This window comes from Martes martes (genome assembly GCF_963455335.1).
Source record: "Martes martes genome assembly, chromosome: 3".
In the NCBI taxonomy this organism is placed as follows: Eukaryota; Metazoa; Chordata; class Mammalia; order Carnivora; family Mustelidae; genus Martes; species Martes martes.
The window spans coordinates 10696234-10709116 of NC_137890.1; the positions used below are offsets into that span (position 1 = coordinate 10696234).

A 12883-nucleotide genomic window follows, 5' to 3' on the forward strand; every position below is an offset into this window, starting at 1 on the left:
GGGCACAAAAGGGGGTGTGGGAAAGGGAGAAGCAGGCTCCCCGCTGAGAAACGAGCCTAATGCACAACTTGACCATGACCTAAGCTGAAGGCAGATGCTTAACCCGACCTAGCCGACCAGGCACTCAAGTGTTGAATTTTTTAAAAGTCCATATAATATGTAACAAACTTGGTGTCATTCATTAGGTATAAAGATGATTTTATAACTTTGCCACTTTTATTCTTCAAACGAAGACCTGGGTTACAGATAAAAACTCTTCACTTTTCACAAATAATTTTCAGAGAATTGACAAGTCAATTATAATTCTATAATTCACGGGCGCCTGGGGGGCTCAGTGGGTTAAGCACCTGCCTTCAGCTCAGGTCATGATCCTAAGGTCTTGGGATGGGCATCTTGTCAGGCTTCCTGCTCAGCGGGAAGTCTGCTTCTCCCTCTCCCACTGTCCCCCACCCCCCTCATTCTCTCGCTCTCCTCTCTCTCGAGTAAATAAAAATTTTTTTAAAAACCTGTAATCCATCACTACCCACATTTACAAAAGCAACACCATTACACTGCTTTCTGAAATATAAGTTAACAGACTCTGGTTCATTACACGCTTACCAGACATTTGGCAAATTCTTTGTTTTCTGAAAGGAATCCATAACCTGGATGTACCTTAGAAATGAAAACAAAAAGCACTTTCAATTTCATCATTATCACAAAACTTTTATAAGCAACACAGAGAGTACACTCATGTGTTTATATTTCAAGGGCCTGGAGTCAGGTTACTTCTCTTATATACTGACAGTTTCAACACACATTCCTGAGTACCATCCAAATTCCAAGAAACTGCCTACATAATAACCTACTTGCAGTACACTACCTTTGTCCCAACCATTGACCTAAATCTGCCTGTCCACCTACATACATCTATCTATTTCAATACAACCTGAACTCTCCCCACTCTTTCTGAGGCTAATTTTGGTCACAAGCATGGAAAATTTTCTAATGGCTGGAGGGTCAAAGAACAAGGTTAAGAGAAACTATTTGTGAGACAGATGAAACACTCCTAATTCCTCTTTCTTTACCGTCCTGGGAAATGCTGCTTTCCAAAAACCTGGTTAAGCCAACTAACATATTTTATTCCTGACATGAACATACTCCAGCCACCCAATGAGCAGTTTTTGTCAAAACTAAAGTTGAAATCTGGTTTACTTTTTCTTTATATACTGAATTTTGGGGGGCTAACATGTACTCTTTCACTCCTTGGCACACTTAACCATTCACAACCACTTTATGCCATCCTCTCTCACAAGCCATGATGCTATTTCAGAAGTTCTATCGTCCTGGCCTATCACACTGGCTGAACAAATTTAGCATTCTATCATCAGTCAAGATTGGACATACTTCCAGGAAAACAATTCTACTGTAAAGAAAACCAAATTTCCAAGGAGCCAATATCATAATCTAGAAGTAGCTACACATCTGAGATTTTTAAATGCTGAACTAAGCTTTAGGAACCTGGTACAAAATTTAAACAACTGCATCAGAGGAAAATTTCACTCCACCAAATGCATTTTAGAGAGACATTTAACGAAAGATTGTATTCTGACAAGCTATCGTTCAAGGGTTAAGGAGTTTTACCTTCATTAACTCTGATAATAAACTGTAAACATCTATAATATGGGTTCATGAATTCAGTTATTTATTTAAACATGTATCTTACTAAAACATTTCTTTCACAAGACATGTGAACACTAATTGAAGCACTCCAGGCTAAGTGCTGGTGTTGGCTCTTTTCAACCAATTTCAGAGATAACTCTGCATAGTTTGCAACATTATATATAATTAGGTCTCTGATCTAAAACACACACACACACACACACACACCACCAACAGAACATGATTCCTGATGTCAGAAACCAGTTTTTTCCCTGGATTCCACCCCATTCAAACAGAACTGGAGATGGGGAAGAATTACTGCTATCTCCATGTGTGTTAAGTGTATTCTACTGACATTATCAAACTAAAATAATTACCAATTGCATAGTTTTTATTTCTGGAAGTGCAACCACGTATATGTAATTTTTAAATGATTAAAACAATTTAAACAAGAATCTTTCGGATCCCATTTATAACACAGATTCTTTTTAATGTCCTTATTGCACTGAAAGGGTTAATACTCAAAACTAATTGGGATTTCTTCTGGTTTTTTTTTTTCCTAACAAATTTGGAAATGAACTGAAACTGCTCCCTGGTGTGAAAGCTGAATCCAACAGCCACCTGCAGGATCAGCGACCAACACTGCCAGATGCTACAAAGCCTTTGATTTCCAGTAGCGAATTCGGCCACATTTAACTCATGTGACGTGAACTAACTGCAACAGCATTTTCAATCATTCTTTCTTTTTTTTTCTTTCTTTTTTTTTCTGAATACAAACTCTAGCTTTCTGCTCACTATATATGAAACAGCTGCGGCAGATAGATTCATTCAGACTCACAGCTTGGGCCCTGGTTTTCTTAATGGCTTCCATGATGGCATCCATGTTGAGGTAGCTTTTACTGGTGGGAGCCGGGCCAACACAGACAGCCTCATCCGCCATTTTCACATGAACCTGAAGAGACAAATTTCTGCGTTACTGATGCTCCCAGCAAAGAGAACTCCCATCATTTGTGAATACACACAAAATTGCATTTGTGATTGTTTCCCTTATCATTTAGGTAGTCAGAGCTCCTTTCTGAAAGTGCACTAAAAAAAGAAGAGTGTAACGTATCAGCTCAGGAACTCTATTAACCATGACTTTCATTTATTACAAGCCTAATCATTGTCTAGCCAGATAACTTCCATAATATTCCCTACCAATTTGATTAAATAAAACCCCTGCAAACAACGTTGGCCCCCTATTCAGTTCATCTACATATAAATCTTATATCAAAAACTACCCTGTTACATGTAGCCAGAGTAACCCAATATTTTCCTAACAAGCACTCATGCCCAGTTCTAAACAAGCTCCCCAGGAAGTGGGGATAATTAGAGAAACTGAATGAAGGGATGCACTGAGTGTCCCTGCACAGCATCAGGTCAGCACCAGGCACAAATTAAAGTCCAGAACTAAAGAGTTCAATATCAATGAGCCAGAAAATCCTGACAATCATTTAAATACTCTCACATTTGATCCTCACCCATTTTTACCTTCACTCCTAGAAGAGCTGATATGTGCATTAACTCTAAGTCTACTCAAAACTTAAAAATATATGCTTCATTTTTTAAATTAACATATAAGGTATTATTTGTTTCAGGGGTGTATGCTCCATTTTTAAGACTACTCATTTTTAAATTAACATATAAGGTATTATTTGTTTCAGGGGTGTATGCTCCATTTTTAAGACTACTCACTGTACAAAGTTTTAAACCTATTTTTGCTTGAGGTGAGGCCTTCACTACTGAAAAGAGTAACTTATTTCTAAAGAAACTATTCTTTTAAAAATGATAAAGGGATTCATAAATCTTTGGAATGGCTTTGCCCAACAGTTTTCCAGTTTAAGGCACTTCCAATCTGTTCAAATTTATTTTACAAGGCAGACATAAAAACTAGAGCACCGAGATCTACCTGGACATTTATGACCCCACCTCCCCCACAAAAGTCTAAGATGGAAAATACTTTTGAGTATTGCTGAGTTCTATTCTTTAGCCATGAATTTTTAAGAAGCATTTCTTTAAATGAAATTGACAAAAAAATACAACCGGTTAAGTCATGTTTTAGAAAGTTCAGAGTTATATTTATCAATTCAATATTTTCCAATAAGTAAAAAATTATATTGTGCCCAAGAGATTTACACATCAATATTTTAATAGAAAACACTCAGATACATATACTCTGTAATATCTTTAATAGTGTCCCTATAAGAAAAATCAGCCAGGCTCACAAAGGGATCCTAAATATTCCCATGTTCAAAGCAAGGCTCTCCCTTGTGATTAATTTTGCCTCGCTTCCGCCAGCCCTCCAACCTCAAGTGGTTCTTCTCCTCTCAGACCAGAATGCTCTTCCTCTACTGTGCTTTCCCAGTTCAGCCCCTATTACTAACAACTTTGTTGTTGTATTGTGGCTATGGGGTTTTTTCTATAAAAAAGAAACTGAACACGAACAGTCCTTTAAAAAGAATGCATTAGCCAGGTGGGAATAAAGTAAAGTTAAATCCACATTTATTGTGTGTTTTATCCTCCTCCAAGTACTACCTATTAAAGATGCACTTTAAGTTTCACTTCTGCCAAAGGGTCTTTCCCAGGTACTTCAGGTTCAGATGAATCTCCTTTAATCTGAACTCTGATAGTCCTTAGTGCAAGTTTTGGCATTTAATTCCATCCTGCATAGCAATGTTATTCTGACTGCTTTATAGATTCTGTCTGTTACAATTTAGAAGTTCTCCTCCACCAGGTTAGAAGGTCCTACAAGGCAGAGGTTATGTCTTAAATCCCCTTTTTTTTTTTTAAATCACTCCCAGCACAATGTAATGTGCGCTAAAAGCTTATTAACTCATAGATACATATGGATGGCATTTATTTGACAGAAAGTGAACAACTGAGCACAAGCAGGGGGAGCAGCAGAGGGAGAGGGAGAAGCAGGCCTCTGCTGAGCAGGGAGCCCAATGGAGGGCTCGATCCCCAGCCCTGGGATCAGACCTGAGCAGAAAGCAGATGCTTAACCAAGTGAGCCACACAGGGACCACTAAGCCATTGTCTTTGAGGTGAAAGTCTATCCAAATTAAAAATTCTCCAATCTTAGCAATACATATGGGAACTGAAGGTTGCATGGGAAGAAATTAAAAGATGCATACACACATACGTGTATATGTATTTATATGTCCAAAATTCTTTTAATAAACATGCAACAAAAAGTAAAAGAGGTGAATCTAAATAGTATTTTGATTTACTTGCTTCTAGTCTTTTTTTCTAAACACACTTTTCAACCATATCGCATATACAATTTTATATCCCTTTGTTTTATAACTAACATCTTACTAGACATGTTTCCTGTTATCACATGACTCTATCTAGCTCAGAGCCTAACATATTTTAGCAGATGATCAGTACTGTTCAAATAAACATTCAAATAAATTAATGTCAAAAGCAGGTCAAAATTGCTTATAGGCTTTACAAAGAAAAGGCAAAACACGCTGTTTCTAAATGGCTGATTGGGAACACCTGGGTGGCTCAGCTGATTAAGCATCTGCTTTGGCTCAAGTCATAAGCCATAATCCCAGGGTCCTGGGATCGAGTCCCGCATCGGGCTTCTCCCTCTGCCTGCTATGCCTGTTCGGCCTGCAGTTCTTTGTGCTTCTGCTCACTCTTTGACAAATAAATTTTAAAAAATCTTTAAGCAAATAGATATAAATGGCTGATTGGAAACAAACCTTTCTTTAGGGTAGAAGCTATACTAGCATCTCAACAAACCCTCAGTCAAGGCCAGGTTCAATACAAGCAAAAATCCTGGGCAAGGCCATTTGAAAGAAAAAACTAGAATCTGCTGCCTCAGTTCCCAAGGAGGTACTTACTTCTGACTCGATCAGAAAGGAAAATTTTTTAAACTTTTGGAACTCAAACTTCAATTTTGTTATTATTATTGTACTAAATGCCGGAGCTGATTTTACTATGTTACTAATAGAAAAACCAACTGCATTCAAGCCGTGTAGGTGGTCTTCTGAAGAATGACGTATCACTGCTTACACTGACCAGATGGATTTATGTTTCAAGAATTTCAACATCTTGAAAAATATAAATTCCTTTTTTTATACTTCAGTACTATATAATAATCATGGAAAAGGTTAAACTGAACTCATCAACTAACTAGGATATTGCTGGCTACAAGTTTCAAAAAGAAAAAAGATTTAAAGTATGAAGTAGTCTTCAGAAGATTTTCCAATAATTTTCTCAAGCATTTAGTTTTCTATTTTAAATTTTATTATTTAAACTAAAAAAAAAAAATTACTTGAACCTGGCTTTTATTTCCCAAATAATAATCTAACAGAACAAAGTGTTTTTCAACTTACAGAACTAAAAAAAAAAAAAAAAAAAAAAAAAAAAAATCATCTTCTGCATTGATTTTTTCCAAATGACTTTAAACACTTGGACACAGGTTAAAAATTGTGCCTGAATTTTAAAACTGAATTAATGGAAAATTTCATATTAGCCCATCAGATGCCTCAGATAAGCTTAAAAAAAGATACTCTGCCTGGTCAAAAACATTGCACCTCGTGTCAAAAAGTACAAGAAACCAGATCTGAGTGAAAGCTTTTCTTTCTAAAAAAGACGCAGAAGATACGCAGCTTTCAAGACGCTTCCTCATGCTGGGAGGGTTTTTTGAAACCTATAGCTCAAGATTTGTCATCAGGTAGGCTGGCACTCTTTTTTTTTTTTTTTTAAGATTTTATTTATTTATTTGACAGACAGAGATCTCAAGTAGGCAGAGAGGCAGGCAGAGAGAGAGGGAGGAGGAAGCAGGCTCCCCGCCGAGCAGAGAGCCCGATGCGGGGCTCGATCCCAGGACCCTAGGATCATGACCTGAGCCGAAGGCAGAGGCCCCAACCCACTGAGCCACCCAGGTGCCCCAAGGCAGGCACTCTTTACCATGTTCATAAATACTTGAGTTTTCCCTGGGATATCATCCAGTGAGAACGCAACACAAGGTGAGACACTTTCAGAATGAGAGAATGGAGATTAGACGTGCTCCTAGCCCTAGAATAGTAATGCCTCATACAATCTGTCCAGACAAAAAAATCCACCAGATCTAACCCAATTCTTTATCAACAAGCAAAAGTCACCCTTGAAGACTGAAAAGTTAAAGATAAGAATGCCAACTACATCAATCTTAATTTGAAAACCCAGGGAAACAAATTTCTTTTTTTTTAAGGTTTTTTTTTTTTTTTTTTAACTAATCTCTACACGGAACATGGGGCTTGAACTCACAACCCCGAGACCGAGAGTCATAACATATACCAACTGAGCCAGCCAGGCACCCCCAGAAAAATCATGTTTAAAAACCAGATAAAATCCTATTTCTAAGGAGGGGGGGAACCTTTCTATTCTACACAATGTATCTAAAGAAACTTACACAAATGTCAATAGATTAGCACTATGGCATACCCTTCTAAAAAGGCAATTCATTCATTTCAAAATCAATAAATATTACATTCACTTTGATTCCACCTTGTAAAACTTTATGTTTTACATAAAACATTTATTCATGTTTTTAACACATTTATTCATGATTTTTGGATGGCAGAGTTAGTGACTCTACTATTTTTCTTGTTATAACTTACATAATTTTCAAAATGGTAAAACCACAAATTAAAAGTTATGGGGAAAAGAGAACAGGTTTTTCCTAGTTGCAAAACTCTCAATCTGTTTTCTAAAAGCCTGTCTTCCCAGTATAGAGGTTCCTCAACAAGTTGAAAATGGAGCTACCCTACAACCCAGCAACTGCACGACTAGGTATTTAACCAAAGGATACAAACACAGTGATCCAAAGGGGCACGTGCACCCTATGTTTATAGCAGCAGTATCAACAACAGTCAACCTATGGAAAGAGCCTAGATGTCCAACAACAGATGAGTGAAATAAGTAGGGGGGGGGGTGTATGTGTATGCAATGGAATATTACTCAGCCATTAAAAAAGAATGAAATCTTGCCATTTGCAAGGATGTGGACAGAACTAGACGGTGTTATGCTAAGCAAAATAAGTCAGAAAAAGACAAATACCATATGATTTCACTCATATGTGGAATTTAAGAAACAAAACAGAGGGACATAGGGGACAGAAAGGAAAAATAAGATGAGAATAGAGAGGGAGGCAAACCATGAGAGACGCTAAACCCTAGGAAACAAACAGGATTGATGGGGTGGGAAAGAGTTGATGGGCATTAATGAGAGCACCTGATGTAAGTGTTATATGCAAGTGAAGGATCACTAAATTCTACCCCTGAACTATTTTTTTAAATAATTTATCTATGGGGGGCCTGGTTGGCTCAGTCGTTAAGCATCTGCCTTTGGCTCAGGTCATAATCCCAGGGTCCTGTGATCAAGCACCGCATCGGGCTCCCTACTCCACGGGAAGCCTGCTTCTCCCTCTCCTACTCCCCCTGCTTGTATTCCCAATCTCTCTCTCTCTCTGTCAAACGTATAGATAAAATCCTAAAAAAGAGAGAGAGGGAGAGAGAGATTTTATGTAGAAAGAAAGACCACAAGCAGGGGAAGGACAGGGGGAGAGGGAGAAAAAGTCACCCCACTGAGTAAGCATCATGACCTGAGCCGAAGAAGGCAGACATTTAAAGGAGTGGGCACCCAGGTACCCCAACCCTGAAATTAATAATATACTATATGTTAACTAAATTGAATTTAAATAAAGAATTTAATTTTTTTTTTAATCCTGTTTTCCTATCAGTAAAGGGAATTGTTGCAGAAACAATTATGGAACCAAAGGGTTTGTTGAGTCTTTATTTGGCAGGGATGAATTTCTGAGAATATGGTAAACAAAAAAAGAATGAAAAGCAGCATGATTAGAACCATCTTCTCACACACACCACCGACACCCGGTCGAAGCATCAGGGAGCAATGGGAAGGATGGAGTAGAGGAGAGGAGACACCAAGTATGAAAGCAAAACCCTAGCAAGAGCCATGGCAATGTAGCAAGACCACAGTGAAAGGGATTGTGGAATGGGGAAGGGAGGGCAGAGGTAAGTATGAAAGGGTGGGAGAGACAAAGTGATAGCTGAAAAGGGTTTGGAAATGGAGTTTTTCTTAGGAAAAACTTGAAAGAAAGCCCTTAAGAAGAACTGTCTGGAAAGTAAGGAGCTTAAAAACACCTGGGAGATGGAAGAATTCACATTGACAATCAAGTGACAGAGCTAGAAGATACGGGTAACAGAAGACAGGGAAAGGGACAGATCTCATCTCCACGCCCCCCAAGACAGACCGACACGACACCCAGACACAGACAGACAGACACACACACACACACACACAGAGCCAGCCAGCATTTAAAAAGAAAAAAGATGAAGAGGGGGCATCTGGGTGACTCAGGTGGTTAAGCATCTGCCTTCAGCTCGGATCAGGATCTTCAGGGTCCTGGGATCAAGCCCTGAGTTGGGGGGGCGGTATCTGCTCAGCGGGGAGTCTGCTTCTCCCTCTCCTTATGTGCTAAGTAAATGAATAAAATCTTAAAAAAAAAAAAAAAGGATAAAGGAAAATCAGACAGGAGACTAACGGGATGCACAGAAGGAAAAACAGACCTGGTAACGACCTCAAGACAAGCTCCCAAAGCACCCACTCCCCAGCTGCTGTGCCGCCTAGAAGGGCTTCTCCAAAGACATTCTGGTGCCACCACGCAGAGAAAGCAGCAGAGATCCGATCAAGTCTCGGTCTTTCCTTCTTCATGGTGGGAAGATGCCAAGAACAGGCATAAGTGCAGGTAGATTTATACACCCATGCTAGAGATGAAAGGCTCTGGTTTTGTGTGTAAATCAAGAGAAAAGAACAATGAAAGAGGAGTCATTGGTGGTATAAGAAGATTATCAAAAGGGGGGCACCTGGGTGGCTCAGTGGGTTAAGCCGCTGCCTTCGGCTCAGGTCATGGTCCCGGCGTCCTGGGATCGAGTCCCACATCGGGCTCCTTGCTTGGCGGGGAGCCTGCTTCTCCCTCTGCCTCTGCCTATGCTCGCTCACTCTCTCTCCCTCTCTCTCTCTGACAAATAAGTAAATAAAAAAAATTAAAAAAAAAAAAAAAGAAGATTATCAAAAGGGCTGGAAATGGTCACTGGGAGCATAAGTAAGCAAACTAACAAGAGAAATCTAGTAAGACCGCCAGGTCTTAATAAGCATCCATTTCTTTTTTTTTTTTTTTTAAAAGATTTTATTTATTTATTTGACAGAGAGAGAGAGAGATCACAAGTAGGCAGAGCAGCAGGCAGAAAGAGAGGGGGAAGCAGGCTGCCCGCTGAGCAGAGAGCCCGATTCGGGGCTCGATCCCAGGATGCTGAGACCATGACCTGAGCCAAAGGCAGAGGCTTAACCCACTGAGCCACCCAGGCGCCCCAATAAGCATCCATTTCTAATATCCATGCTGCTAAATATTAAACAACTAATGTCACCAATGAAAACCCATTTACTAAAAACTTTAGTCTTGACTGAGATACGCAAAGTTGTAAATGCTTTTAAAAGACATCCGTGGGGGGGCACCTGGGTAGTTCAGTGGGTTAAGCGTCTGCCTTCAGCTCAGGTCATGATCCCAGGGTCCTGGGATGGAGCCCCAAGTCAGGCTCCCTGCTCAGCAGGAGTCTGCTTCTTCCTCTCCATTTGCCCCCTCCTTGCTTGTATGTACTTTCTCTCAATCTTTCTCAAATAAAATCTTTAAAAAAAAAAAAAAAGTCGTCCCTGGAGTGTTGATTCCCAGTAAGAGGAACTAAATGGACCTACAATGTAGTTTAAATCAGCACAAGGGTTTACGCCCCTCCGTTCTGAAGGAGTTTAAAAAAAAAGACATAGTACCACTGTGGCAGACCACTACTGTGCCCAAAAAACCTTCATTTCCCTGCTCGCATGGCACATGACTGCCCAAGTACAGACAAGATTTATCAGACTAAGAAAGTTTGAGTCACTGGGATCAGAAAGTGTAAATTCTATATAACTTAAACATAAGCATCTTTTCTGAATTTTGGCCACATTCCTTCCCTTAATCTGGAACACAGATGCTATAGTAACCAAGTTCAACAACGCAAACTAAAGCAACTTCCTAGGACAAGGGACAGCAGTCCCTTACGGTGAGGGCCAAATCCAGCCCAGTGCCTGCTTTTGTAAAAGCAAGTTTCATGGGAGCACAGCTACACCTATTCATTTACTTACCGTCTATGGCATCTTTTGTGCTGTAACTGCAAAGCTGAGTATTTGGGACAGCCAAGTAAAATATTTTACTTGACGTCTTTACAGGCAAAATTCGTCTATCTATGCCCTAGGGGATGGCAGAGCAATAACCAAAGCCCCTGGACATTCTTAAATACACTGGCAACCCTAACCTAAAATTATGAGACGTTACGTGAGAGAACATTTGAAAGCCATCCTATTTAAACCACCGTATTTTGTAATATCAGTAACTATTACTTGAAATAATCTCAAATATAATCACTGCCATAAGCACCAACTCAATTCTTCTTAATGAGAAGAACCAGATTAGTGAACTGGATAGAGTGATTTCATTAAAATATGGCCAGGCCTATCTTAGAGGTTCTTGGAGTCAAAGATGGAAATAACTGGTCGTTACGTACTTTTCGAACAGGCAGTTCACCATGGGATATGATCACCCCAAACAGCCTTGCCAAGTGTTCCAAATGGCAAAGTCTAAACCGCCCCTTGATCCTGAGCAGTTTCTGTGGCTGGTCACATAAGCTACGCAACTAAGTAAAACAAGCAGCCACAGGGTGACTATTCTAGAACTACTTGCTTCCTGATGGAGGGGCACTTGTTTGTCTACTGCTTGTTATAAAACATGCTGAGTCTGGACTCAAGTCGGCTAGAACTTTCCCTGAGTATTTAATAGTTCTGCACATTATATGAGCAAGCCTCCAACTACCTTTTGTCTCAAAGTACATTTGCACAAGTGTTTAAATAGCCAACAGCCCTAGAAGAGAAGGACAGCGTCCGACTCTCGGGCAAAGCTCAGAGATGTAATAGTCTATTATAAAAGATTCACTATGTGAGGAGTAGGCTAAACGCAAACCATTTCATGTACAGGGATCATCTGACCCTCTTTATATCACCTTCTGGGAACTGGGACATTGGGAACCAGAGCAAAAATGCTGATACTCTGACCACCACCACGGCTGGGAGAAGTAATCGGTCCTTCACGTCTGACCCAATTGCCGTTTATCTTCCATCAGCACCATGAAACCATGAGAGCTAACTTGTTAGCGTGCAAGGAGAGTAAAATCTCACAGTAAAGATTAGAGTAAAATACAGCTCTTGACAGGCCTGTGCTCCTTAGCTGGGACACAACCCACTTCATCCGCTGCCACTTAACAGAAGGATCACATCCCCCTGGGGAACTTGTGAGTGGACGACCAGTGCTACCACACGGAGCTTCTACCATTGGGCACTGATGGCATTGTGGCAGAGGTCATCCTTGCCATCTTCTAGGACATGGGTCACTTCCCTGACATAACTATTTTAGGGGATTTTTTTCTTTATGTTTATGAGAAGAAAATAAGACTAAATTTTATAACAAGAGGTATTAAAAACAAAAAGCACCAATAGTGGCTGATAACTTCCCATGCTGCATGAAGACTAAATGACCATTCCAACATTTTTCTCTAACTTGCTTTCCTTGACTGCCAAGGGCAAAAAGCAAAAGAGAACATTTCCCACAGGTTCCTGGCTGGCTTAGTCAGTGGAGCACGTCACTCCTGATCTCAGGGTTTTAAGTTTGAGCCCCCACATTGGGTGTAGACATTACTTAAAAGTAAAATCTTTAAAAAAAAAATTCCCAGACTCCCTCACAATTAGGGTGCATATATGTGACCCCAGTTCCATCAAACAGGCACACCCAAAGAAATGAGAGTAATGTGAAGTAGCTTTACCCCTGCAGACAGATTACATCTCACACCAGGCATAGAAGTACTGGACTCAGTGCTTCTAGGACCGAGCTAGAGGAACTTTTGGGTCTATCCCAGAATATCAAAAGTGGCAAAAATGGTCAGTGGTGGAAGTTGAGGCTATTCTCTAACAGACTCGTTTCACCTGACTGGGTTGTTGGTGGCTTCTGGCCCTCCTGGAGATTCTGTGAGCTAACTTACATGCGACAGAACTAGGATCAGCAAACTTTTTGTGTAAAGGGCCACAGAGTAAATATTTGAGGTTTTGG

At 40.0% G+C, this 12883-nt stretch overlaps 1 protein-coding gene across 2 annotated transcripts in view; it reads right to left on the reverse strand.

Annotated features, from left to right (window-relative positions):
* Positions 1-12883, reverse strand: part of PCCA (propionyl-CoA carboxylase subunit alpha) — a 403819-nt gene that overhangs the window by 330920 nt on the left and 60016 nt on the right. For both annotated transcript variants that reach the window (XM_080798184.1, XM_080798183.1), the window contains exons 5-6: positions 2480-2593; positions 601-654 (exon numbers count right to left, since the gene is read on the reverse strand). In XM_080798184.1, coding sequence (XP_080654310.1) covers positions 601-654; positions 2480-2593 — 168 coding nt within the window. The remainder of the gene's footprint in view (positions 1-600; positions 655-2479; positions 2594-12883) is intronic.